At 38.5% G+C, this 25744-nt stretch overlaps 1 protein-coding gene across 1 annotated transcript in view; it reads right to left on the minus strand.

Annotated features, from left to right (window-relative positions):
* LOC136864294 (xanthine dehydrogenase) overlaps nucleotides 1–25744 on the minus strand; it is a 358258-nt gene that overhangs the window by 181224 nt on the left and 151290 nt on the right. Inside the window, exons 7-9 of the mRNA XM_067141086.2 lie at nucleotides 23960–24186; nucleotides 15216–15318; nucleotides 13519–13646 (exon numbers count right to left, since the gene is read on the minus strand). Coding sequence (XP_066997187.2) covers nucleotides 13519–13646; nucleotides 15216–15318; nucleotides 23960–24186 — 458 coding nt within the window. The remainder of the gene's footprint in view (nucleotides 1–13518; nucleotides 13647–15215; nucleotides 15319–23959; nucleotides 24187–25744) is intronic.

Genomic DNA, 25744 nt, shown 5'->3' on the forward strand with positions numbered 1-25744 from the left:
AAATCAGTCGCTACTGATCTGCATTTAGGGTTTAGGGTAGTCGCCCAGGTGGCAGATACCCTATCTGATATTTTCCTAGCCTTTTCTTAAATGATTGCAAAGAAATTGGAAATGTATTGAACATCTCCCTTGGTAAGTTACTCCAATCCCTAACTCCCCTTCCTATAAAATAATATTTGCCCCAATTTGTCCTCTTGAATTCCAACTTTATCTTCATATTGTGATCTTTCCTACTTTTAAAGACACCACTCAAACTTATTCGTCTACGATTGTCATTCCATGCTGTCTCTCCACTGACAGCTCCAACATACCGCTTATGTAGGATGCTAAATAGTTTATTATGTCACCTATTCAATACATTAAAAATTTAAAACATTTAGGAATTTATCTTTATTTCCATATGAGACATGTTTCGCCCTTCTTTGAAGGCATCAATCAGTCATAGTACTACCTCAAGGCATAAATAGGGTAACTGATTTGTAATTAAATTGTAAATACTAAGATATAATATTGACATATTACAGTAGGGACAGTCAAGAGAAAAACAATGTTCATTGATGATATATTATGACTGATGATGCCTTCAAAGAAGGCCAAAACATGTCTCATATGGAAATAAAGATAAATTCCTAAATGTTTAAAATTTCTAATGTATTGAATAGGTGACATAATAAACTACAGTATTTAGCATCCTACATATAGTATCTTCAATACGGATCAATAATGATATTTATCACTTGCAACATACCGCTTAGTCGAGCAACTCGTCTTCTTTCTCCCAAGTCTTCCCCGTCCAAACTTGCAACATTTTTGTAATGCTACACTTTTGTCTGAAATCACCCAGAACAAATCAAGCTGCTTTTCTTTGGATTTTTTCCAGTTCTCAAATCAAGTAATCTTGGTGAGGGTCCCATACACTGGAATGATACTCTAGTTGGGGTCTGCCCAGAGATTTATATGCCCTCTCCTTTACATCCTTACTACAACCCCTAAACACCCTCACAACCATGCGCAGAGATCTATTTACAATCCCATTTATGTGATCACCCCAGTGAAGATCTTTCCTCATATTAATACCTAGGTACTTACAATGATTCCCATAAGGAACTTTCACTCCATCAACGCAGTATTTAAAACTGAAAGGATTTTTCCTATTTGTGAAACTCACAACTTGACTTAACCTCATTTATCATCATGCCATTACATACTGTCCATCTCACAACATTATTGAGGTCATTTTGCAGTTGCTCACAATCTTGTAACTCATTTATTACTCTATACATCATCTGCAAAAAGCATTATCTCTGATTCCACTTCTTTACTACACTAGTGTCCAAAAGCTAAGATTAAGTTATGAGTAAGCAGGGCAACAGGAAATAGACCACAAATCTCACGACATATGCACCTACCAACATTACGTGTTCGCTCTATATAGGAAAGGATTGTTCTCTGCTTTGACTAGCAGCATAACCGCAAGGTAAACACAGCCAGTGCCTGCACCCCATATTCCCTCAGTCGTGTTTGCCGTTATAGTGTGCAGAGTGTAGCCTCGTGGGGAACGTAACAACATAATGGCACGACGCTGCCATTTGGACCCCGTTTTTCAGGGTAGAATACTCTGCCGCCTGGAAGCAGGCCAGACATAGACCGAAGTTGCCGTATCCTTGAATGTGCTCAAAGTGTCACTTCCAGGCTCTGAAGACAATTTCGAGCTACAGGAGATGTTAGTCATAGGCCAGTACCAGGTCAACCAAGGGTTACCACCCCACGGCAGGACCGATATCTGGCCTTAACCGCCCAATGAAATTGGAGTGCACCTGCAAGACAATTGTTGGCAGAGCTTGCAGCCGTCTCAGGGGTTGCCGTTTCCTAGCAAACTGTGTACCAGAGGCTCAGAACAGCAGGGCTGTTTGTCCGACATCCAGCAGTGTGTGTCCCGCTCACTCCAGCACAGAGACAGGTCCATTTACTGTGGAGCCGTCAACATCAAAACTGGACCATGAATGAATGGAGGCATGTGCTCTTCACAGATGAATCCCGCTTGAGTACACAGAACGATTCCCGTCGCACACAGTAATCTGGAGAACCAGGTGGCCAATACAACTACAGGCACATCGTGGAACAGGACCAGTATGGTGGTGGTGGTGGCGTCATGGTGTGGGGCAGCATCATGTTGAGTGGCCATACAGACCTGCACATCTTCACGGGTGGACCGAGGAACACTTAACGCTCCAAGATACAGGGATGAGGTACTGAGACTACATGTTCGACTCTTCAGAGGTGCGGTTGGTCCAGATTTCCTCTTAATGGATGATAATGTCCGACCGCACTGCGCTGCTCTGGTGGATGAATTTCTGGCTGCGGAAGGCATTCATCGCATGGACTGGCCAGCGAGGTCTGCAGATCTGAATCCTATAAAACATGCCTGGGATGCATTGGGGAGGCGAATTGCATTCTGTGAGCCTCCACCAAGGACCCTCAAAGATCTTCACATTGCCCTTTCGGAAGAATGAGATCGACTGCCACAAGAGCTCTTGGACCATCTGATAGAGAGCATGTCACATCTCTGCGAAGCATGCGTGGCTGTTAGGGGAAACCATACACCCTATTAACAGCACATTTTGTTGTGGAAGACATTACCAAGTTTTGTTAGTTGTTGTCAAAGGAGTACCTTAGCTATCAGAACCTTTCTGACACTGGTTTTTTTGGACAAGTTGGGCGACATATGGTGTGTAAGTCAGCTTCCGTTTGTTCAGCAAAACTGTCTGACATTCCTATCAGGCGGTATGGCCTCATTTAGTGATTATGCTTAACTTTTGGACACTAGTGTAGTATCATCTATATAACATGTCCTGACTGATTCATCATCACCGAGCCAAAACCACTGAACATAAAGAAATGAAATTTTAGGGATACATTTATATTAGAGTGTAGGTGCTCACTAAGGGAGGATTTTTTAATATTACGTTGCTAAGGGGGTTGAAAGGGGGATGAATTTTTTAAATGAGCATATTTATACCTCAAAAACTTAAAAGTTTACAGTCATAAAAATAGGTATTTAGAATCTCCTTTAAAAATTAATAGACACATATTTTTGTTTGTTTTTTGAAAATCCCAACGAGGGACATGAAAGAAGGTGAAAAAGAGGTTGAATACCTTTTATGAGTATACTTATATCTCAAAAACTGAAGATGTCACAGACATGAAAATTGGTATTAGGTATCTCCTTTAAAAATAAAGGAACAGACCATTATGTGGCAGTTTTTTTTTTCTATTTGCTTTACATCGCACCAACACAGATAGGTCTTATGGCAACGATGGGACAGGAAAGGCCTAGGAATTTGAAGGAAGCGGCCGTGGCCTTAATTAAGGTACAGACCCAGCATTTGCCTGGTGTGAAAATGGGAAACCATGAAAACCATCTTCAGGGTTGCCGACAGTGGGGCTCGAACCCACTGATTACTGCATACTGGCCGCACTTAAGCGACTGCAGCTATCGAGCTCGGTGTGGCAGGTTTAACCAACAGAATAAGGCGCATTCTTAGGAAGTACAATATAATGCCAGTTTTCACCACAGACTGGAAGCTCAAATCCCTGTTTCGACCATTCAAAGAAAAACCACATCTTGAAACACTGGGCGTGTATGAAGTTCCATGTGATTGTGATTGCTCATATATTGGCTTGACGAAAATGCTTGTCAGCACCAGAGTGAAAGAACACGTCAGGTCAGTAAAGAACGCCACTCTTTCATCCTCCACGGAGAATGCCATAAGCCAGTCTGCCATAGTAGAACATTTCTACAGTACAGACCATGAAATCCTCTTTAACCAGGCAAAGGTTATCACACCTGTAAAAGACTTTTATGCTCGACTGGTAAGGGAAGCAATAGAGATAGAGCTGTGCCCAAATAACATCAATAGGGAAGACTGCTTCAAGTTATCAAATACATGGAGACCTGTACTGCAGAAATATATTGTTATGAATAACTCCACCTGTTTCATTACTCTAATTTATTTCAGGATGGCCTAATAAATGCACACACACATATTTAAACAAATAATTCTAACCAGTTATGAATCGCCACACTAATAACCAGCCTATTTACAAATCTCTCTTCTGTACACACAGTAGAAGGTCCAGCCCGCTCGTCTACCTGCGGACATTTAAGCTTCACTTTTACTTCCCCCTCCCCCCCAAGTCCAGTCACCTCCTACAGCCACTGTGCGTAGATAGGTGGATTTGAACACAGTGCCCCTGGCTATACAACACACGATGACTGTTCCTTGGTTTGACTTCAATGATAGTCCGATATTTCACACAGTCACATGAAGAGAACAACAATCAGCAACAGCTCAACAGTATCCAACAGCAGGACGAAACTCACAACGGTAAATATTAACACACGTCCAATTATCCTCACACTCACGATAACTGCTTCAATCACTGATTCACGGCAGTTCTCAATCTACAGAAGCGCACGCGCGTACACATGCACGTACACACACTACTCTAAGGCAGTACCCAGTCTTCTGTCCTGTACGCCGTCTCTCATTCAGCCAATAACTGGACACTCCGACACCACAACAAAGCTCCTCGTTCAGACCTCGGTGGGACACTGGTGATAGCCAAAAACTCTGTTGCCCTCAGCTCAGTCACCAAACCCCAACTCACCAAGTGTCACACTGGCTCCACCTCAGAGTCCAACTGTCACCCCGAGTCCAACACTGACCGACTGTCCATGACTGGGCTCCCTTTTTATAGGTCTTGTGATTTGATCCAGAAATTTCATGATGTCGCTACAGGCAGAACATTCCTGTTGAATCTCCAAGGAATTCGCAGGTAAGCAGGCCGCCGAGAACAATACATGGAAAGGCCGGCCCCACCCCAAAAGCCGGCTGAGAGATTCCAGGTCGTCTGAGTCACCAGCCCCTTCCTAGAAGTACCGAAAGGTGCTACCACGGGGCCAGCACGAACATTATGCATAACACCACCGTGGAACTGCGGGACGCACTCGTGAAAACTGTCAACAGAGGGCGGTGAATCACAGCATGACGACCCTTGAGTCCAATTAGTGGGGTAGGCTGTGGATAGTACGGTCATGACTTCCATGTTTCTTTGAATTTCTTTGCTCACTGTCGGAGGCAGAACTTAACATGCCCTGATGAAGTCCAATGCAATTTGACTGAAAGCTTGGTTTCTTTAAATAAATATAGTGGCTTTAATCCAGTATTCATTTATTTCATTACGTTAATAAAATGAGCCACAAAAACCTACGTTCATTACATGGATAGAAGCAGTTAACTTCTATAGTGAGCATCTAGACACTGTCAAGACTTGGTGTAGATACTTTTGATCCTGGAAAGTGCTGTATCTATTTGTGATTCAAAAACTGCCTTAAGCGACTCCAAAGCAGTCTCCTTAATTGTCAACATCAGCGGCAACTTCAGTTCACTTCCAGAAAGCATCTAACATCTACAATCTTCATGACTACTGCTGCAAGGCTCTGTTGCTGTCGTAGAGGATGCTGCTGAGAAACTAAGTGCTGTGTATGGGAAAACCGGTGAAAGTGTATTGCTGAAGAGAAATCCTAATTATTCAACATTTCTCAGCATGTGTCGAATTCAAAAATGGGATGATGTTGATCTACCAGAGGACATTTCTCCAGAAAAAATTCCTCTCCTAAAATTTGTCCCAGTTATATCATGTTAAGTTGAAAGATCTTTCTCTGCAAATAAGAACATCCTGAGTGACAAACATTCTTCAATAACCCCAGAGAACATTGAAAAATATTTAATTGTTCACTGTACTACAAAATTTAATGTATAAATGTGTATTGAGTGTTGTAACTAAGAAAAAGATAAGTTTGTATTGAATACGTGTTTGATATATTGATATAATATGATTCCAGAAAACATTTTGAATAAAAGACATAATTGTTAACTGCACTCAAAGATGTAATATAAAGTGTGTTTTGTGTGTTGTAACTGACGGAATGGTAAGTTTATATTAAATATGTGATATTGCACATGTTTACCCATACTACATATTTTACAATATATTTTTGTAACATATTTAGGTACATATTTTGCCATTTGATACTTCATAAAAATCCCAGCTCTAGTTATCAGTACTTAATATTCACAGTTAATTTTGACAGCATGTTTTGTACAGATACCTGCTTTATCAACGACATTGTCAGAAAATTGATGAATCCAATAAATCAAAATACTTGGTTCATCAGAAAACATCTTCAATAATAACCATCATAAATAACTGTAGTAATGATGTCTGCTATACATGTCTATCTTCATCATATGTACTGGAAATGAATAAGTAACATAAATCAAACCATATACAGAAAGGTAAGACAACTGAAAGGAACACACAATAGGATAAACACAATAGCAGGTTAGTGATGGAAGAGAGAATGTAGGATGAAGGGAAAGAGAAAGTCATAGAAACAAGAAAAACAAGATTAATTCAAGTTTTCAATTTTTTCTCCCTTTTCCTGTGTTCCACATCAAGACTGAAGATCTGTGTTGAAGCCCACCTTCCAAATGGAGCAGGGAAGTAGAAAAAAGCTTGTTTGGGACTGAGAAGAAACAACTGGGACTGATGAGCAACAAACAGATCTATTTGAAGGCAGCAATGTAGGATTATGATTTCAGTTGGTTAAAGAGATCAAACTAAAGTCACAGGCAGAATTGTGCACAATTCCCTAAATTGCCTACCAGCACTGCTTCGGTAAGTAGAAATGGTGTTGAGAGTGTTGTGTTAGTTAAGGAAGAGTGTACTTCATAAGGGATGAAGTTAACTGGTCAGCAGGTAAGCTCCTTAACAATTTACTACCAGCTGCCTGAGCAGCTCATCACTGCTGAGGCCCAGCCAGTTTTAAAAAGCCACCTACTTGACAGGAGAGTTCTACATTAATGCATATAAAAGAAATAATTCCTTTAAAAAGTTATTTACAAAATAACTAACATAGTTTACCTCATTGTTTTATTTATACTTTTACATACGTCAAATAATGGAGCCAATGGATGAGAAAAGAGACTCAGGTTCATTGTTCCTGTCCGGATTACTATTCATCCTTCCAGCAATTACACTGCACACAGAATAACACTTGCTTTCTCCATCTGTAGCTATCAGATCAATGCCTAAATCATTATTGTGCAAAATATCATTTTCTTCTTCTGGAATCACTATTACAACAACATTTACTCATGTATGAAGCTTTGTCTATTACACAACCACCATCACTTGCTATTTTGCTCAGTTTGAGAAGTGCCAAAATTGGCTTATAAACAAAGAGTAAAAGAACACAGGGTTGTACAGTGTTGAGAAAAGAGGACACACAAGTCATCTACTGGAAGAAAAAGACACTTCTAGGTAAAACACTTTATGGTCTCCGAAAACACAAGTATATCGGAGTGTGCTACAATGAACTAGCACTAAATGAATTTACTTCTCTTTGGGCCACAGAAGACTCTGTGCTTAAACAACTATACTCTATGTGAGCAAAGGTGTTAAAGAGTTATTTTCAAAGTTTGGTTATTTTTTGAATGGGTCTTGTCAGTGGGTCAGTACTATCAACCCACTGTATACGACTATCTTCAGCAACTAACTTCTAGGACAGGAACACTTGACATCATCACCAAGTTGCCAACATTACAGTGAAAAAGGTTGTTTTGTGTATTGTGGTCATATGAATGTGTGTGATTTGCAAGAGAGACACGCGGAAAAATTCCATGTTCTCTTATTTCCGTGATTAAGAAAAAAGGGAGAAGTAATGATTTTGAGAATTAAAATAAAACCAGCTGAAACACGTCAAGACACGACTGTCAATGGGGTAAATATTTACTGAAGGATTTCCTAATATATGACATTCATTGTACTTTATTCTTTTACAATTATCTTTATGTTGCAACACAGGTAGGTCTTACAGCGATGATGGGATAGGAAATTTCTAGAAGTGGGTAGGTAACGACCATGTCCTCAATTAAGGTACATCTACAGCATTTGCCTGGTGTGAAAATGGGAAACCACAGAAAACCATCTTTAGGGCTGCTAACAGTGGAGTTCGAACCAACTATCTCCCGAATACAAGCCAATAGCAATGCAATCAAATCGCGCAGCCACTTGCTCAGTGCATTCCCTGTACAAGTACCTTTTGGCACTATTGCAACTTTCTGAAAACTGGCTGAGGTAAATAGAGACCTTCATATCCCTTGATGTTTATTGATCATGATACAAAATGCCAAATGAACAGAAAATTAATGCTTCCTGGGAAAAAAATAAATAAAAAAGTAAATAAAAGGGAAGTGCTATATCAGGTGGTGTTACTTTAATTTGAGGGATTATAGCTCTCTGTCCAGCTTTATCTCCACTTATTATTTCCAAATCTAAATAATTTTCATACGTCCTATAATCAGGCCCTAATCTGGTTCTGTTTAGGAGGCTTTGGGAAACATTCAGATTTCTAAGGAGCATAACTATGGCTCCAGTTTTTCGAATGTTATGTGAAGTCAAACAATTAATTCCAAGGAATTCAAGAATTATGTAGGAAATTGAAGTAGGTAGCTTTCATTTTCAGCATTAATCTGTTGGCGCTAGTGTATGGTTTTGAACTACCGGATATAAGCCCAATGACTTTCAAATTAAGAACGGCAACTTTCGAGAAAATGATTACATCTTTCGCAAAAGTGAAAGATTTTGTTAAAAATTTCAATCATGATATCATTGTGTGCTAAAATTATGGCTGGTAGTTCAATAAAATTTGATCAATCATTATATACAGAGACATAGTTGCCCTTACAGATTTCTTGCAAGATTTCAGCAAATTCCTTTGTGTGTGTGTGTGTGTGTGTGTGTGTGTGTGTGTGTGTGTGTGTGTGGTTTTGCCTGCATATTTTGCAGAAGGGTCAAAAGGAAATTATTTAATACATTTATAAATAAATGTTTCGCAATAAGCATGTGGCAAAACAGGCAAAACCTTTATGAAATCTTCACCCCAAAACAATTTTCCCTATGAGAAGGAATGGAATGTCATTACCTAATGGTATATTTTAGGAGACTATTCACACTCATTAATGAATGGCTATTTGACATTGGGGCTTTATCTCATATCTAACCATGCTAATCTAATATCGTCACAGCTGCTTTGGAATTTAATTTTAATCCAGACACCAAACTCTCATTTAAATTTAGAGGAGATTTGAATGTAATGTGCATTGTTCAACTGCTGGGCAGCAGTCCACATTTCTGATATAACATTAAGCCGTAAAATTTGAAGCACTTTTATATTATATTATCGTAAATGAGTTTCTAGTGCCCCTGGCACCATTGATGAAAAATGCATTTTTGACATTTGTGTTGTTTTGTTGGAGCACGTCAATGATTTCATTAATAATTGAAAGTTGTTCCTGATTTGTTGGCCGTGCGGTTAAGGGCGCGCTGCTGAGAGTTTACATCCAGGAGATAGTGGGTTCGAACTCCACTGTCGACAGCCCTGAAGATGGTTTTCCGTGGTTTCCCATTTTCACATCAGGCAAATGCTGGGGGCTGTACCTTAATTAAGGCCCCAGCGGATTCCTTTGCATTCCTACGCCTTTTCTATTCCATCATCGCCGTAAGACCTATCTGTGTCGGTGCGACGTGAAGCCACTAGCAAAGATTTTTTACGAGTACCATGTCGGACAAATCAAAATTGAAAATCAGCACATGAGTATGACATGGAGGATCAACTCGCTTTGCTAACTACGAGGACAGAAGTTCACAGCCTCAGTGTTAATGTCACAACAGGAAAAAAAAAATTCTCCAAAATTACTGAAGCTAACAAATATAGGGAGAGGCGACATGGAGAGGAAACGTTTAAATTTATCCAAAATCGCTTCAAGCTAGCAAATATAGTGTGCACTACAAAAGAGACCATAAAATTATGCTGAATAGCTTCACCTTGGCCAAACTACTCGCTACAGCACAGGCTGAAGTAGCCGAAGTACAGCTATCCAGGAAGACGCCCGACTCTGCATGCATGTTTACCCCCTCCACCTCTTCAATCGTGCTATATGCCTCAGCGCTATCCCGGTTCAAGCAGCCTTGACGTACTGGCGAGTGCTTTGGCCAGTCAGAGTAAAACATTTTCCTTTATTTATATATATATATATATATATATATATACACTAGCAAGATACCCGTGCTTCGCTATGGTTTTACACTGAAGTTTATAATTGAATGCTTATTGTTTTATATATAATCCGCCAAAATTCGCGATCCGACTCGTTCTGTAATAGATTACGGCAAGTTTCCTCCCATTTTTCAATCTTTCTTTCCAGCAATCGAATTTGTACTTCCCGGGCTAGGTCCAGGTATTCCACCCGGTCAGTTGGGTACCCAATTCTTTGCCATATTTTCCTATAAGCATTTTTAATAGGGATCAAATCCTTCAGGAGATCCGGCGTCGTGTCGTCTAGGGTGCATTGGCGGTACTGAACCCGCGGCTGGACTGCATTCTTAGTTAATATCCAACCAGAAACCATTTCCAGTGCGGTCCGCACATTTGACGACGGTCCAGAACATTATTATTATTATTATTATTATTATTATTATTATTATTATTATAGATGTTCAGGACCCCACATGAAGATGCAAGACCGCTACTTGGCGGTAAATTACATCTGCTGCCCCCCCCCCCTTCCACCCGCAATACCAATTTTCACGTCTGTAACAACTTTAGGTTTTATTAGATGTATATATTCTCATACAATTAAGTCAATTAATTTTTAAATTCTTTCACCACCCCACTTCATTGGATTATCTGAGAATACGTGTTTCTTTACAATAAAAGTAGATTCCAAATATCAAATTTCACATCTATAACATCTTCATTTTTGAGATATCAGTAGCCTAATTAAAAGAATTCAACACCATTTTCAGTCACTTCCCCCACCCAAGTGGTATTTCCGAAAACTAAAAATACACGTTTCTTTATTTTTAATAGAGATCAAAAATGCAATTTTTCACTTCTGTAACATGTTAAGTTTTTTTGTGATATACTGTAGAAATTCTCATTTTATAATTTCATCCCCTTTTTAGTTCGCCTTAAGAGGAGTTTCCAAAAACAAATCGCCTATGTTTATTTACATTTACAGGAGAGTCCAAATACCACTTTTTACGTCTAACATTTTACGTTTCTCAGATATTCTGTACATACAGTCTTTCAAAAAATTCACCCCAATTTGTCACACCTGTTTAACCGCCATTCATTGCATTTTCCAAAAACAAAAAAATACGTGTTTCTTTATTTTTAAAGGAGATCCCAAATACCAATTTTCAGGTCTGTAATATCTTTAGTTTCTGAGATATAAGTATCCTCATGAAAGGCATTCAATCCCTTTTTCACCCCGTTTCACCCCTCCTATTGAGACTTTCCAAAAACAAAAAAACACGCGTTTCTTTATTTTTAATGAAAATTCTAAATACAATTTTTTACATCTAAACTTTCAAAGTTTTGAGATATAGACACATTCATTTTAAAAATTCACCCCCCCCCTCTTCACCCTCCCATTAATTGGATTTTCCAAAAACAAAAAAAACAAAATACGTGTTTCTTTATTTTCAAAAGAGATCAAGAGTACTAATTTTCAGGTCTGTAATATCTTCAGTTTCTGACATATATGTACCGGTATCCTGATTAAAGGCATTCAACCTGGTTTTCACCCCTTTTTCACCCCTCCTATTGTGATTTTCTGAAAAGAAAAATATATGCGTTTCCTTATTTTTAAAGAAGGTTCTAAATACCAATTTTTACATCTGTAAACTTTTAAAGTTTTGAGATATAGATACACTAATTTAAAATTTCACCCCCCTTTTCACACCCTTAGCGATGGAATATCCAAAAATCCTCTCTTAGCGCGCACCTACACCTTAATATGAATGTATCTCCAAAATTTTGTTTCTTTATGTCCAGTAGTTTTGGCTCAGCGATGATGAATCAGTCAGGACAAATTATTTTATATTATACACACACACACACACACACACACACACATTCATATTACAATGTAGGTCCTTGCGAAAGGAAGATTTTCAGGTATTCCTTTGCTATGGGAGTGAAAAGGGGGTGAATTTTTAAAATTAGTGTATTTATATCTTGAAAACTGCACAGTTTAATGACATTGATATTGGTATTTGGAATCTGCTTTAAAATTATTGAAATACTTATTTTTCTGTTTTTGGAAAATCTTGATAGGGGGGGGGGGTGAAAAAAGGGGTTGAAAAACCTTTTCTGTGGATACTTATGTCTCAAAAAATGAAGATGTTACAGTCATGAAAATTGGCATCTCCTTTAAAAATTCCGAAGGACCTGACAATTTGTAGTGTTCTTGTAATGCTCGTGTACTGAAATTCCTCCCATGCTGCCACCTTCATCCTACTCTTCCTCTTCTTGCAATGTAATCACTTCTCTTAAGTTTCTGTACCTCTGAACTGTATTCTTTATTTTCAAGAGATGAATAATCTTTAGCATGCAGTATATTAAGTAATGCTGAATGTTAAATAGTTTCAGCACTTGCAACATTTTTTTTAGACATATTAGACAAAAGGCACTGCAATTACATTCCATAAAGAAATATGTAGCTTCCCATTCAGGACAAATAATTAATTTGTGTGGAAGCCCTTTGCTTTAACAAGTTTCCTTCCATGACATAACAGCACTGATATACTAGCCACCACTGCCATCAAGGACAAGCTGTATGCTCCCACTGCTCAGCACACACCAAGTCAGCACATTGCTGGGGTCCTTCACATTGCACTAAGAAAAGAGTTGGTTATGCCTGATGTAGATCTTATCATATACCAATAATGGTTCTTGTGTGCAGCATACACTACTATTACTATTATTAATAATAATAATAATAATAATAATAATAATAATAATAATAATAATAATAATAACAATAATAACAATAACAATAATAATAATAATCCAATACTAGTACTGAACTTGCTATTTGCTTTACGTCGCACCGACACAGATACGTCTTATGGCGACGATGGGATAGGAAAGACCTAGGAATGGGAAGGATGCGGCCGTGACCTTTATTAAGGTACAGCCTCAGCATTTGCCTGGTGTGAAAATGGAAAACCACGGAAAACCATCTTCAGGGCTGCCGATAGTGGGGTTCGAACCCACTATCTCCCGATTACTGGATACTGGCTGCACTTAAGCGACTGCAGCTATCGAGCTCGGTAGTACTGAACTTGGGCAGATGACCTTAGATGTTAAATGTTTTATATAACAGTAGAATTATTTTTCCCAAACAACAAGCATCATCATCATCATCATCATCATCATCATCATTACTGAAGTTGTTATAAAATAATATTAAAAACATAACATCTGAAACCTAACTATTGCAATACAAGACAAACTGAAACTAAAATTGAGTTATGGAATTGTTAAGAGTTTTTAATAGTGTTCTGCCAAAACAGAGGGCAGACATAGTAGAATGAATATACCTTGTATGTGCGCAGGTGATGACTTGAATCCAAAGGTGGCAAAGTTACACTTTTAATAATCTTGTGCTTCATATCGAACTTCAAGTAGTCACAAAGGTACATATCTGTAGCTTTCCCAGAAGTTTCAACTGAAACAATTATAACAGCATTATAAGAGGGGAGGATTGTGTGCCATTATCTGGAGAATGCACAAAATAGGCAGGATATAATAAATTCACATAACTCAGTTATTTTTGTAACCAACAGTGATTATCTTATATAACATTAGAATTGTTTTTCCCAAAATGCTAATTTCATGGAGAAGAAAAAAATGAAAAAACTTAAAATCCTTGCATCAGCTTATTCTAAATATATCTAAAATTGCTGGAATCACTCAGGCTCATTATAGGTTTGGAGAAGGGATTAAGACCAGATGCCTCTTCTGACACCCATATGAATTTTCACATGAAAGTTCGAAGGTTACTATATTGTAATCTAGGCTGAGTAAATTCATGTGCTTCTCTAAAAGTAGAAGCCACATTTCTAAATTTTTCATCTTCCTGATAAGGAATCAAACCCATACACTGCTTGGTGAAGCAAGCATGCTTCAACCACTTTGGTTAAGCAGCCCCCAAAATCCCATTCTAAGAGTTACTGCAAGTAGGTCAAACTCTAAAAAGAAAATTTAAAATTTACAATGTAAAGTTCGCATTCTTGACAAATTATTTCATCTGTTATAAAAGGTAATGGATTTAACTGTATCTTAACATCAAAGTAGAAATGTCCAGCTCTTTGGGTGAATGGTCAGTGTAGTGGCTTTCAGTTCAGAGAGCCCGGGGTTCAATTCCTGGCCAAGTCAGCTACTAAACTTGTGTATTGTTAATTCCTATGGCTTAGGGACTGGGTGTTTGGGTATGTCTCTATAAACATCATCTATATACAGGACATCACATTACTAACCACTACAGAAACATGGAATAATGATTCATCCCTTCATATAGGGTTGGTATAGGAAGGGCATCCAGCTGCAAAACTCAACCAAATACACACACTTGCAGACCCCAAGAAATTGGGAAAAAGGTCCCAGGAAGAAGCAGTGCATACCACCTCTACATTCTACATCTGTCTATAAATTCTCATTCTTCATATATGAACCACAAGGAGCAGAGTGTATTGGAATCTGCCTTTAAAGAAATTAATACGCAAGTCGCCATAGTCAGCACAATTCTGCTGCTTCTTGTGTTTCTTTAAAGGTCAGTCCATATCATTTTAGACTCTGCAACCATAACAGAGGAATCTACAGCTAATCACAAGTATTTCTAAACAAAATGACTACTAAGCTGCTCTTTGGTTCAATGTCAGTTAATGTAACATACACAGGGATGCAGAGAGCTAAGTTTCAGGAAATTAATTATGATATGACCAAGCAAATTAGCTGTGTGGTGCAGGTTGTGCAGCTGTAAGCTTGCCTTTGAGAGGTGGTGGCAAATGATGGGGTTGTACCTTAATTAAGGCCACAGGCACTTCCTTCCCAGTCCTAGCCCTTTCCTTTCATAACAGCACAAAATACTTATCCAATTTCGTATAACAAACTGGTAACAACAACAACAACACACACGCACATGCGCACGCACGCCATATCATCTCTTATTAATTCAACTTTTATTTATCACCTCTGAATAGGTTATGATTAACAACTCATAGTAAAGCAAACTCACCAATATTTATTGTTGCTCCAACAGTTTCAAGCATAAGAAACATATCTGATGGGAACTCATGGTACTGATGTTTAATGGAAAGATTTCCAGCAATGGTACCAGTCTGCAAAGGGAATTAATAATAAAAATTACAATTAAATATGGCAAAGGAACATCGATGTAATTTGATACATGGGTATACAGTTTGTTAGGGGTATACGTGTAGATATTTTGCTAGTCTATAAAGAAAAATACATCTTGCAACATATGCTGTGTAAGTTAAGTTTTACCTTGTTCTATTAGTTTCCCAATAAATGAGCCCAATATTCCAGGAACTGATGTGTTTTGTATGGCTGTAGTAGGAAGCGCTGGTTATGTCAATGTCATTTTGTGGAGTTACTGTTAAACTACAGTAGCAGAGTATAAGGGTTGTTGAACCTATTTGATATCACAGGCCAACTCAAGTAAAATAGTTATGACCTCAGATACTAAGATTCCATTTCGACCTGAATTCATGTTTGTTAAACTCTTGATTAATAATAAAAAACTACTGATGTGTATGTGTGTGTGTGTGTGTGTGTGTGTGTGTGTGTGTTATACAAGGCCCCAGACATATGACACATCTGAACTAGAAGTGGCACTATTGAAGTTAACTCTGCTGTATGAAAACATGATTATTCTTTGTGACTAACACTATTCTCCTAGTTACAAGTAATGAATCAACATCCTTACAAAACTTATTCCACGGCATGGATTACAATATACTGACACAGGACGCAACTAACCACATTCACACAAACCACACATCTCACACAATGATTAACCTTATTTAACAATTTGCAGAAAGTGGTAAAACAAGGACAGCTTGCTGTACCAGGTATTTCAACCCAGGACCTCATCTACTTATGTTACTCTCTCTCAAGGTACCAAAATACAAAGCCAGGTACATAATGCAAAGGAACTTCAAGCATTTTGACATTGAGATAATATGAAATGAAGCATATCAACTGCCGTGGAATGACATTCTACTGACTAATGACATTGATGAAAAGGTTGACACAGACTGAACTCATTAATACAAAGGTTGTATCACAAATATGCTCCTAAGCAGCAAATTGGAGTTTCTCACCCCTTTGTCTTCTTGGCTAACAATTTAAGTCCATCATGGCAAATCGCGATGCATGGTATAGGCAATTTAAGCAAACTGGTATCGCTATTTATTTAGAAAATTACTGTATTCTTCAAAATAAAGTTAAGCAATTAGTTTGTAACAGCAAGTATAAACATATTCAAGAGATAACAAACAAGGGAAGTTCAGCATTAATATGGTAACATTTGCATCAGATGGATATAGGTCACAGCCTGACCAAGCAGGCACCCATTATACCACTTGATGATCTAAATTCTCATTTTATGAAAGCAGCATACACTAATAATAATAATAATAATAATAATAATAATAATGTGTGTGTATGTTCGGTATTCAGACCGAAGGCTGGTTTGATCCTGTACAGCTCCACCAACAGCTGTCATAGATAGCCTAGGTGTCAAGGCATACTAGGGAAATGAAGAGCGAGGTAGTTTCCCGTTGCTTTCCTCACTGAGCCAGAAGTTGCTATTACATGTGTCTGCTAAGCCCACTGAAATGCATGCACCAACAAACACTATGAGCAATATTTTCACACCATTCATAACAGGGACTGGCTGCATAAGGAACGGTATTACTAGAATCGCTCATACCTCTGTCACTTTCATATTGTCAAAGCCAAGTATAAGACAGAGACAGATCAATGAAAGTAACAAATATATTCTAGCCCATACCAGAAGACATAGTGCACTGTAAACGCTACATCCCACCAGCAAAGGAATAATAATAATAACAATAACAACAATCCAGATGACGACCTAACTGCTGCTGATGATATTCATGCAATAAATACTCATTCTCGAGTAAATTAAGTAAAATTTATATTTAAAAAAGTTAGTGCCAATGATGTGAAGTGCGTAATTTACTCCCTCAAGTCAGGTGCTCCGGGCAATGATGACATACCTTTATCTTTCATAAAAATTATTATTGGTGCAATATTACCTATTCGAATGCATATATTTAATCATTGCCTTGTAGAGGGAGCATTCCGAACTATGTCAAAGTATGGTATCGTCATTCCCATTCCTAAAAAGAATTCATGTAGTTTACCATCAGATTATTGCCCTATATCCATTCTCCCACCCCTTTCCAAAGTACTAGAATGCTTGGTACACGAACAAGTCCTTGGTTACTCGACTAACTACTCACTGCTTGATCCTTACCAATCTGGTCTCAAGAAAGGACATAGTGCAACGAATACCTTACTGAAAGTAACCAATGGCAACCGACACACAATGGAAACTCAACAAGTAACTGTACTGATTCTACTTTACTTTTGTAGTGCTTTTGATACAGTTGTTCCACAACTGCTACTTTTGAAATTGGATTCCATTAAATTTCAGCAAGACTGCAATAAATTTTTCAGTTCATACCTTAACAATCACCGTCAGTGTGTCACAGTAAATAATAACAAATCAGAGTGGCTTAAACCCCTGATCATCCCCCAAGGGTCTGTACTTGGGCCACTGCTATTTACAATTTATATACATGATGTTGCCAAATCTATTATACACTGCAAATATCATCCTTATGCTGATGAACTGCAGAACTATTACCACTTAAGAACTGATAAAATTCAGAGTGCTGTATGGTGAGTTAACGCGATTTAAGTCTTAAGAAATTTTGCACTGAGTAACAATCTCAAAATTAATTCTCTTAAAACGCAAGCATTAATTGTTGGCACTTCGAAAAACTTACAAGTCTTAAAACAATACAATATTCCTCTTGTAGCACTAAACAATACCATTATTTCATATTATGAAACAGTTATGAATCTTGGTGTGGCTATAAGCGAAACATTAAATTGGTCACAACATGTGACAAATGTGTGCAAAAAGATACACTGACTGACAGTGACAATGCAACACCAAGGAGGAGTGGTTCGAAAGGGATGAAAGTTGGGAAAAAAACAGAGACGGCACGGACGAATTATTGATGTTTATTTCAAACCGATATGCAGGTTACACAATGCGCACGGCATCGACTCAGTAGGATGTAGGACCACCGCGAGCGGCGATGCACGCAGAAACCCGTCGAGGTACAGAGTCAATAAGAGTGCGGATGGTGTCCTGAGGGATGGTTCTCCATTCTCTGTCAACCATTTGCCACAGTTGGTCGTCCGTACGAGGCTGGGGCAGAGTTTGCAAACGGCGTCCAATGAGATCCCACACGTGTTCGATTGGTGAGAGATCCGAAGAGTACGCTGGCCATGGAAGCATCTGTACACCTCGTAGAGCCTGTTGGGAGATGCGAGCAGTGTGTGGGCGGGCATTATCCTGCTGAAACAGAGCATTGGGTAGCCCCTGAAGGTACGGGAGTGCCACCGGCCGCAGCACATGCTGCACGTGGGCATAAGAGGCACAGTCTGATAACGGCTTCTGATAAGTTCACCTGCATACACCCCAGCGTCAGTGGGTAGGGTCTGACATCCCACTCTGATGAGTCTAGTGTCAGACCTAAGACAAAACGCTCGTTAATAGAGCAAATGCCTGAAAAGCCTTACATCTGATATGTTTTTGACATTTTTGACATGCTCTATTGGAGGAAAATATCTAATTCCCTCATATGGGAATTTAGAATTTTCTAATCAGTGTCCAGTATTCGGGAGATAGTGGGTTCGAACCCTACTGTCAGCAGCCCTGAAGATGGTTTTCCGTGGTTTCTCATTATCACACCAGGCAAATGCTGGGGCTGTACCTTAATTAAGGCCACAGCCGCTTCCTTCCCACGCCTAGCCCCTTCCTGTCCCATCATCGCCATAAGACCTATCTGTGTCAGTGCGACGTAAGCAACTTGCAAAAAAAAGTGAAGGGAAATAGTTAGTGAACAGTAATTGCATCATTTCAATGCTGTTACTGTGTCAGTTTATGCTGAAATTCTGCAAATAGACTACGAGAGTTGTATGTACTATTTTCATAACATTTTCAGGTCAATGAATGAAGGTTGACGCCGAAAGAAAGGGGCTATCCATAGAAACAGTGAAATTGCTATTGACGACACTAATTTCAAAGACTGTAGTTGCATCCCTGCTATAAATTGCAATCAGATTGATGTTACACTCAGTGGTGACATGTGAACATGAGAATGCAGCACTGGTTGTAGGCTTCACTACCCGCCCCACTGTCACTGCTGGCACGTTGTTACTTCCTGTCCAGCTGGCGTGAGCCAGTTGTAGAGCTAACATCATCACTGTAGGCAATTTATTACATAATGGAAATTTTTACTTTTGTCGAATTAGCTGATATTCCCTTCGTTTATGCAGCAGCTGGAGAATCTCCACATATGGCAAGGAAGCTGTATAAAAAATGATATCCAAACTTGGAGCTTCAGTGAGAAGAAGTTTTACACTTGTCAAAGAGAGACAGACTATAAGCACAGGCAGCAAAGAAAGGCAAGTAGGTATATCCAACTGGACTATTCACTGTATATTGTGTGAGCAACTATTGTACCCATATCACTGCTTCTCCAAGAAGCAGATTACCTACCAAGAGCTGAATTCTGTACCTGGTTCTTGCAACAATGCTAACATACTGCAGACTTCCACATGATGTATTGGTTACAGATGAGACATCTTTTACCCAGGACAGTATCATTTGTTTTCACAATAACCACATATGGGCAGAAGAAAACTCAGGCCAATGATGAAGGCAATTTTTAACACAGGTTTTCCATAAATATTTGGATAGGGATCTTGGGAGATCAGCTTCTTGGACCATTAGAGCTGCTTACAAGAGTAACTGGCTCTAGTTATCTCCATTTTCTGCAGTCTCCTCTGCCAGAGCTTCTGGATGACGTTCCACAACAGATACATCAACAGATATGGTTCTTGCACTCAGCCTGGCAACTTTTATTTTGATACATTTAATAAGGACTGCAAAAGCAGCAGTAAGTTATAATGCTTCATTTTACCTGTACACACATTCCTTTCATTTGGAGGCACAAACGGTAGATAACTTTAATTTATTTAGTTTAATAACATGTCCATTATTCATTTGAAACAAAATTCAATGTTCTTTGTCAATTCACACCAGATACTACTCATTTGGACATCTTATCCTATGCATTCTTTCATTGACATAAGGAATTTTGTTTACATACATGTCAACATGATTTTGCATTGTTTCTTCACCCTTTATGCAACGCCAAATGGGGATAGCATATTTCATATCCCGGAGCGCTTATCCCAACCCTATGCTTGAATAATTATAATACCACACACTCGCACAGACCCCGCACTGGCACAGATTGTCGGGCAATTTCCACACTCACTAGAGCATGGGGCTGATGAAGACAGATGTTCCAATCCCCTAAAGGACATAACAGCAGAAGACCCACGTTAATACTGGCTATTTGATACATCTCCATTACCCAAAACCGATGACCAAGGGTGTCTGAAATCCCTAAAACAGAAACAAAATACTAACAAACACTAAACCAGTCTGGCTAGAATGTTATATAACATGGCATACCCTAGTAGCAAGAGCCTACAGCTCTTCTAGTACTTCAGGTCCCTGAACATACAGAAACAAAACCAGTTTGGCAAGAATTTTTTGTAAAATATCATGGCATAATCTCTACAGCCTTCAGCTGTTATTGTTGTTCAGATGCTCTTAATTATAAATAAGACAAGTTTGACAAGAATGGTGCACTTTATGACTTAAAAAAGCTATTCAGCCATAACAAGGCACATTACCCATTCTAAAAAACATCGTATCCCTTTGCTCACGAAAGTAACTTTCGAGGATTATTAAAAGGTTGATGTATACTTGTTTCTATAATTTTGACCGCTATGGTCCCTGTTTGTCTGTATTGACTTATAAACTCTACTTATTGTCTATATTGACACATTGGTGATGGGCCCCAAGAATTCTCATATTTTCTCGGCTGACCGAACGTGACAGACTATGAGAATTCTCATTTTTACGGACCTCGTGTTTCCTTGCTCACTGCTACAATCTGGTGGCAAAATTTATAATTTTTAAATGGTGTAGTCATGGAGTAATAGTATAAGGCTACTATTGATCCATCATCTTTTCTTTAAACCTTCATAACAAAATAATATCGGAAATGTCGAGCTATTCATTGGAGCTTCAGTGCAGCTGTCAACATAGCGTGACGCATGCAGTTGCTAACAGATATGGATATATTTGACAAATTATGTGCATTCTTCTTCTCCTTCTAGGGGCCTCTAAGTATTCGTTCCTAATTAGCGTCGACCTCTATGATCTTTTGCTACCATGTTTTTCCTTCATTCCCACCTAGATATATCTGCTCCCTTCACAAAAGCTGCAAGTTGTTCTTATTGGGTCTTCTTGGATTTTTTCTCCCTCTTCACCTGGTAGTCCTAGAGTGGAGAGTCTGATTCTACCCAGTGCCTCATATTTGAAAAGTATGTATTCAGCTGATTCCTCTGCTTCATTGCATTTCCTACATATGTTGTCTCTTACTACCGGTTATTAGATATACTTACAGTTATCAGATGTAACTAGAGACAGTTAATTAGATATTTCTAATTATGCAAGTGATTCTGACAGTGCTTTTGGTCCTTCTATGTCAATTCGTGGACAACAATCTCATGTGTTGGAATACAGCAGTGACTCAAATGCACACAAGTCTAGTATAGATAGCACTTGTAGTATGTAGTAGGTATAGATACAGTCATAGGCTTCTCAGAAGATAATCCAGTTTTTCATTTTAAAGTTTGAGGTCAATATCTAAAATAGTTTTTGCGTTACATGAGTTTGAGTGCAGCAGTATAAATTTGTTCTTGCAGGCTTGAACTATCCAGTCAACAGGGGGCAGTAGCCTCCGTTCAGACCCGGTCATCAATGTATTAACACATGATTACATGTTTTGTAAATATAAAATCTCTTCAACTGATAATTTAAAATCACTTACCATTTCCGAACCTACAAAAATAATACATTTCTATCCATTTAAAATTATCTAAAAACGACCTCAGAATTCTAAATGCAACAAATAAATAAGACAATAGAAAAAACGACCTCAGAATTCTAAATACAACAAATAAATAAGACAATAGATAAACATTAATCTTACTAAGGATTGACAAGTCGGATCCAAAGGAAAAGCACATTGTTGATATATTGGTTTGTCAGATCGTTCTCAGTTACTGGAAGGTATATCTGCACTCATACCCCTAATACCCAGCTTATATACACTTCAATAGGTTTGTTCAGAATAACTGCCATTTAGCGATACACACATACATACATACAAAGAGCAAGTTAAATTAAAACAAGGATATATGAATATATTTCCAATTTGGGGAGGATTTTCTAGAAAAGGTAATGGATCTCATTCTTTGACAAATTTAGAGCTAAAGTATGAAGAGAAAAATATTTTATAACATTCCCCCCCCCTTTTCTTTCATTTCAGTCAACAGGCCCAATTATCAACTTGAGAGGGTGTTAGGTATTTGTTTAGCTCCTTGCTGATTAATGAGCAATGAGACCTTTGGTTAAGTTGATCTAAGGTCTCAATTCCCAGCACACTAAGCGATTTTATTTAGCATCATTTAGTTAATTCATCCAACTGAGACAGGGTGTTCATGTTCGTCCCTACATACTCCTCTTCATATACATACAACACTACTTACCACCACAGAAGAACACTATATTGATTACCTCCCCCCACACGGAGTTGGGATCAGGAAGGGTATCCAGTTGTAAAACAGGGCCAAATTTACATGTGCAACACAGTTCGCACCTGTGACCCGACCAGGCTGTGGGAAGAGCAGCAGAAGAAGGATGTGTGGTATGTCCAATAACTTTTATGACTGGTGTTTGTAATGGCATTTGTACTTGTTATAATCGGAAGGAATTGGTCCGATACCATTTTGGCATGCACTTTGAGCTGAGGTCTGAAGAAATCTTAATTCTTTCAGGTGGTCGAAAGTGGCCAGTTACCACAATGCATATTAAATATCTGAGAATATTATGCAGAGTTTGTACGACCTGTACCTGTGTAAAAATATACTCCAGGTGAACACAGATTCCATGTACAAATTGGAGATCCCACGACTATGGTTATGATATCAACAATAGTGTAAAACAACAAGCTAGCTTGCTTGTACAAACAAGAATTGTGTGTCTAACTTGTTTCATTGCCATAGCTTGAAGAAGCTAGTGTGACAGAATTTCATCTTGAAATGGAGTTCAACAAACCAGTAAATCTATTGACACAAGTCCCCCACATTTAAACATTTAAATCAAACCTTGAGTGAGAAGAAGAGTGTCTAACCAGCTAAACTTCATACTGATCACTAGAAATATCTTTGGAAGAAGAAATTTTCCAGGCTTGCAGGCTGTAGCCGAATTGGAAGAAACTGGCATTCAGAGAGAGTGGACTCCTTGAAAATGCTGGGCACAGTTTCATATGAAACGTTGGAAGCTGCTAACCGAATTCCAACACAGCCTACACACCCGGAAAAAATAATTATTCTATATTCATTGAGATGCTGGCTGTGACAGCATCAGCTGTTGATAGATTATGTTGTTTATAATACCAGACTGAGAAATGGTGAAGAATATGTGATTTTGTATTGCATCAAGACATACCGTCAATACAACTTGTGCTTATGTTATTAGTTACTTACATTTCTTACAGGAACATTTGCAATCAAGTCGATATGATCAGCAAGTACTGACGTGTACCCATACTTGTCGGGCTGCTCCACTGATATTTTATAGAAAAGTTCCATGGTTTCTGTCAAACTCATATTTCCACCCAGGACAAGATTAGATCCAATACTGTGGGTCTTCAGTTCTTTTACTTCATTGATGTTTATAAAATGCTTAGGTTCCACAGTACGTCTATATACACCTATGAAAGGAAAAGAACAATCTAAAAACTGCCAGATTATAAATGATACTTAGTGACTATGCAGACCTAATGTACTGGTACACAAGACACCTATGAATTGTTTACTGAATAAAAATTACCGTCTTTGCTATGAGGGTTGTTCAACTGAAACAGACTGCTATCTAGAAACTTACAACAGTATATGTATTGGACAAAATACACTCTCACAATGACAGCATACTGGTGACTGTTGTCAAAAGTCTACAGATAATCACTCCCACTGTTTAGACCCCTCTCCCACCATTTAATAAATTTCTCTGTACCCTCCACAATGAAGGACACTGGTGGTTGAATGATTCACTCTTCCATAGCATCAGGAACTGCTTGATCACTGGCTGAACGTTTGCTCTTCAGGGCTTTCTCCAGCAGACCAAGGATGGGACAGTTGCAAGAGGAGTGCTTGGCTGCAAGGTGGGTGCTCCATAAGACCCCAGCCAAACCAGTATCACGGTTGAATTGATTTGGACGTAACCATTAAATACGAATTAAATACGACATATGAATGTTGCTTCTACTTAGAGGATGCACGCCTCAGACTGACCACGTTCTAAGCTGTTAATTAAAACACTAAACCATGCAGTGCTAACAGTGTCCTATCTTGCAGTATACCTGAAGGGTATAGCACCTTAAAGCCCCAGGTAACTTATTTTAAAGTTTTATTTTCTTAACTCGCTGAATGCAAGATTAAATTTTAATCAATATGCTGAAAACATTATTGCATTATTTTATATTGTTCAGGAGATATATGCAGAAAACTGCCACAGCGCTTGAGCGAGTGACGTCACTGTTGGCGAGCTGCTTCCTGCACAATGTTTGTAGGTGTAGCAGAATCAGAGAGTGCAATGTTGGTTCAGCACATTTAACTACTGTAAACGATACCCAAATGAAAATATGATTTACTCTGTTGTGTATGGTTTCAACCATGCAAGGACTTTGGAAACATCGAGGGAAGAATGCGTAGGTTTTCACAGATTATTCAACCAAGAGAAATCTCCAGAGAGATATCGCACTTGGCTACAAAAAAAGTTAGTCGCACTAATTTCTCATCAACCGCACAGTTTTGTATGCTCGACACAGTTCAGAGAGTAGGACTATGAACTATCAAATATAAAGCCAAACTTCGGAGACACTGTGAAATCAAACAAATGAAGAGGAATCATATTTGCTTTATCTTGGCCGTACCTTGGCAATGAAAAATGATGACTGATACCAGATTGTAAATTCAATTAATTTAATGTGTGTGAAATGTTCTGTTAACTTGGATTAATCACTCTTTATAATAAGTACTGTATATACAATTTTACAATCCGTCACCATAAGACCTATCTGTGTCTGTGCGACATAAAGCCACTAGCAAAAATTTTTTTACAATTGGTGCCAAGGCTAAAAAAAAAAAAAATAATAATAATATAGGACCTTAAGAAAGATCCATCCCAGGATTTCTATTTCAAGACCAACAGTGCAAGTAAAAGCCACCTTTCTCTAGGGTCTGTGGATACGTGCTTACTAGGCCAACACA

This window comes from Anabrus simplex, chromosome 2 (genome assembly GCF_040414725.1).
Source record: "Anabrus simplex isolate iqAnaSimp1 chromosome 2, ASM4041472v1, whole genome shotgun sequence".
Taxonomy (NCBI): Eukaryota; Metazoa; Arthropoda; class Insecta; order Orthoptera; family Tettigoniidae; genus Anabrus; species Anabrus simplex.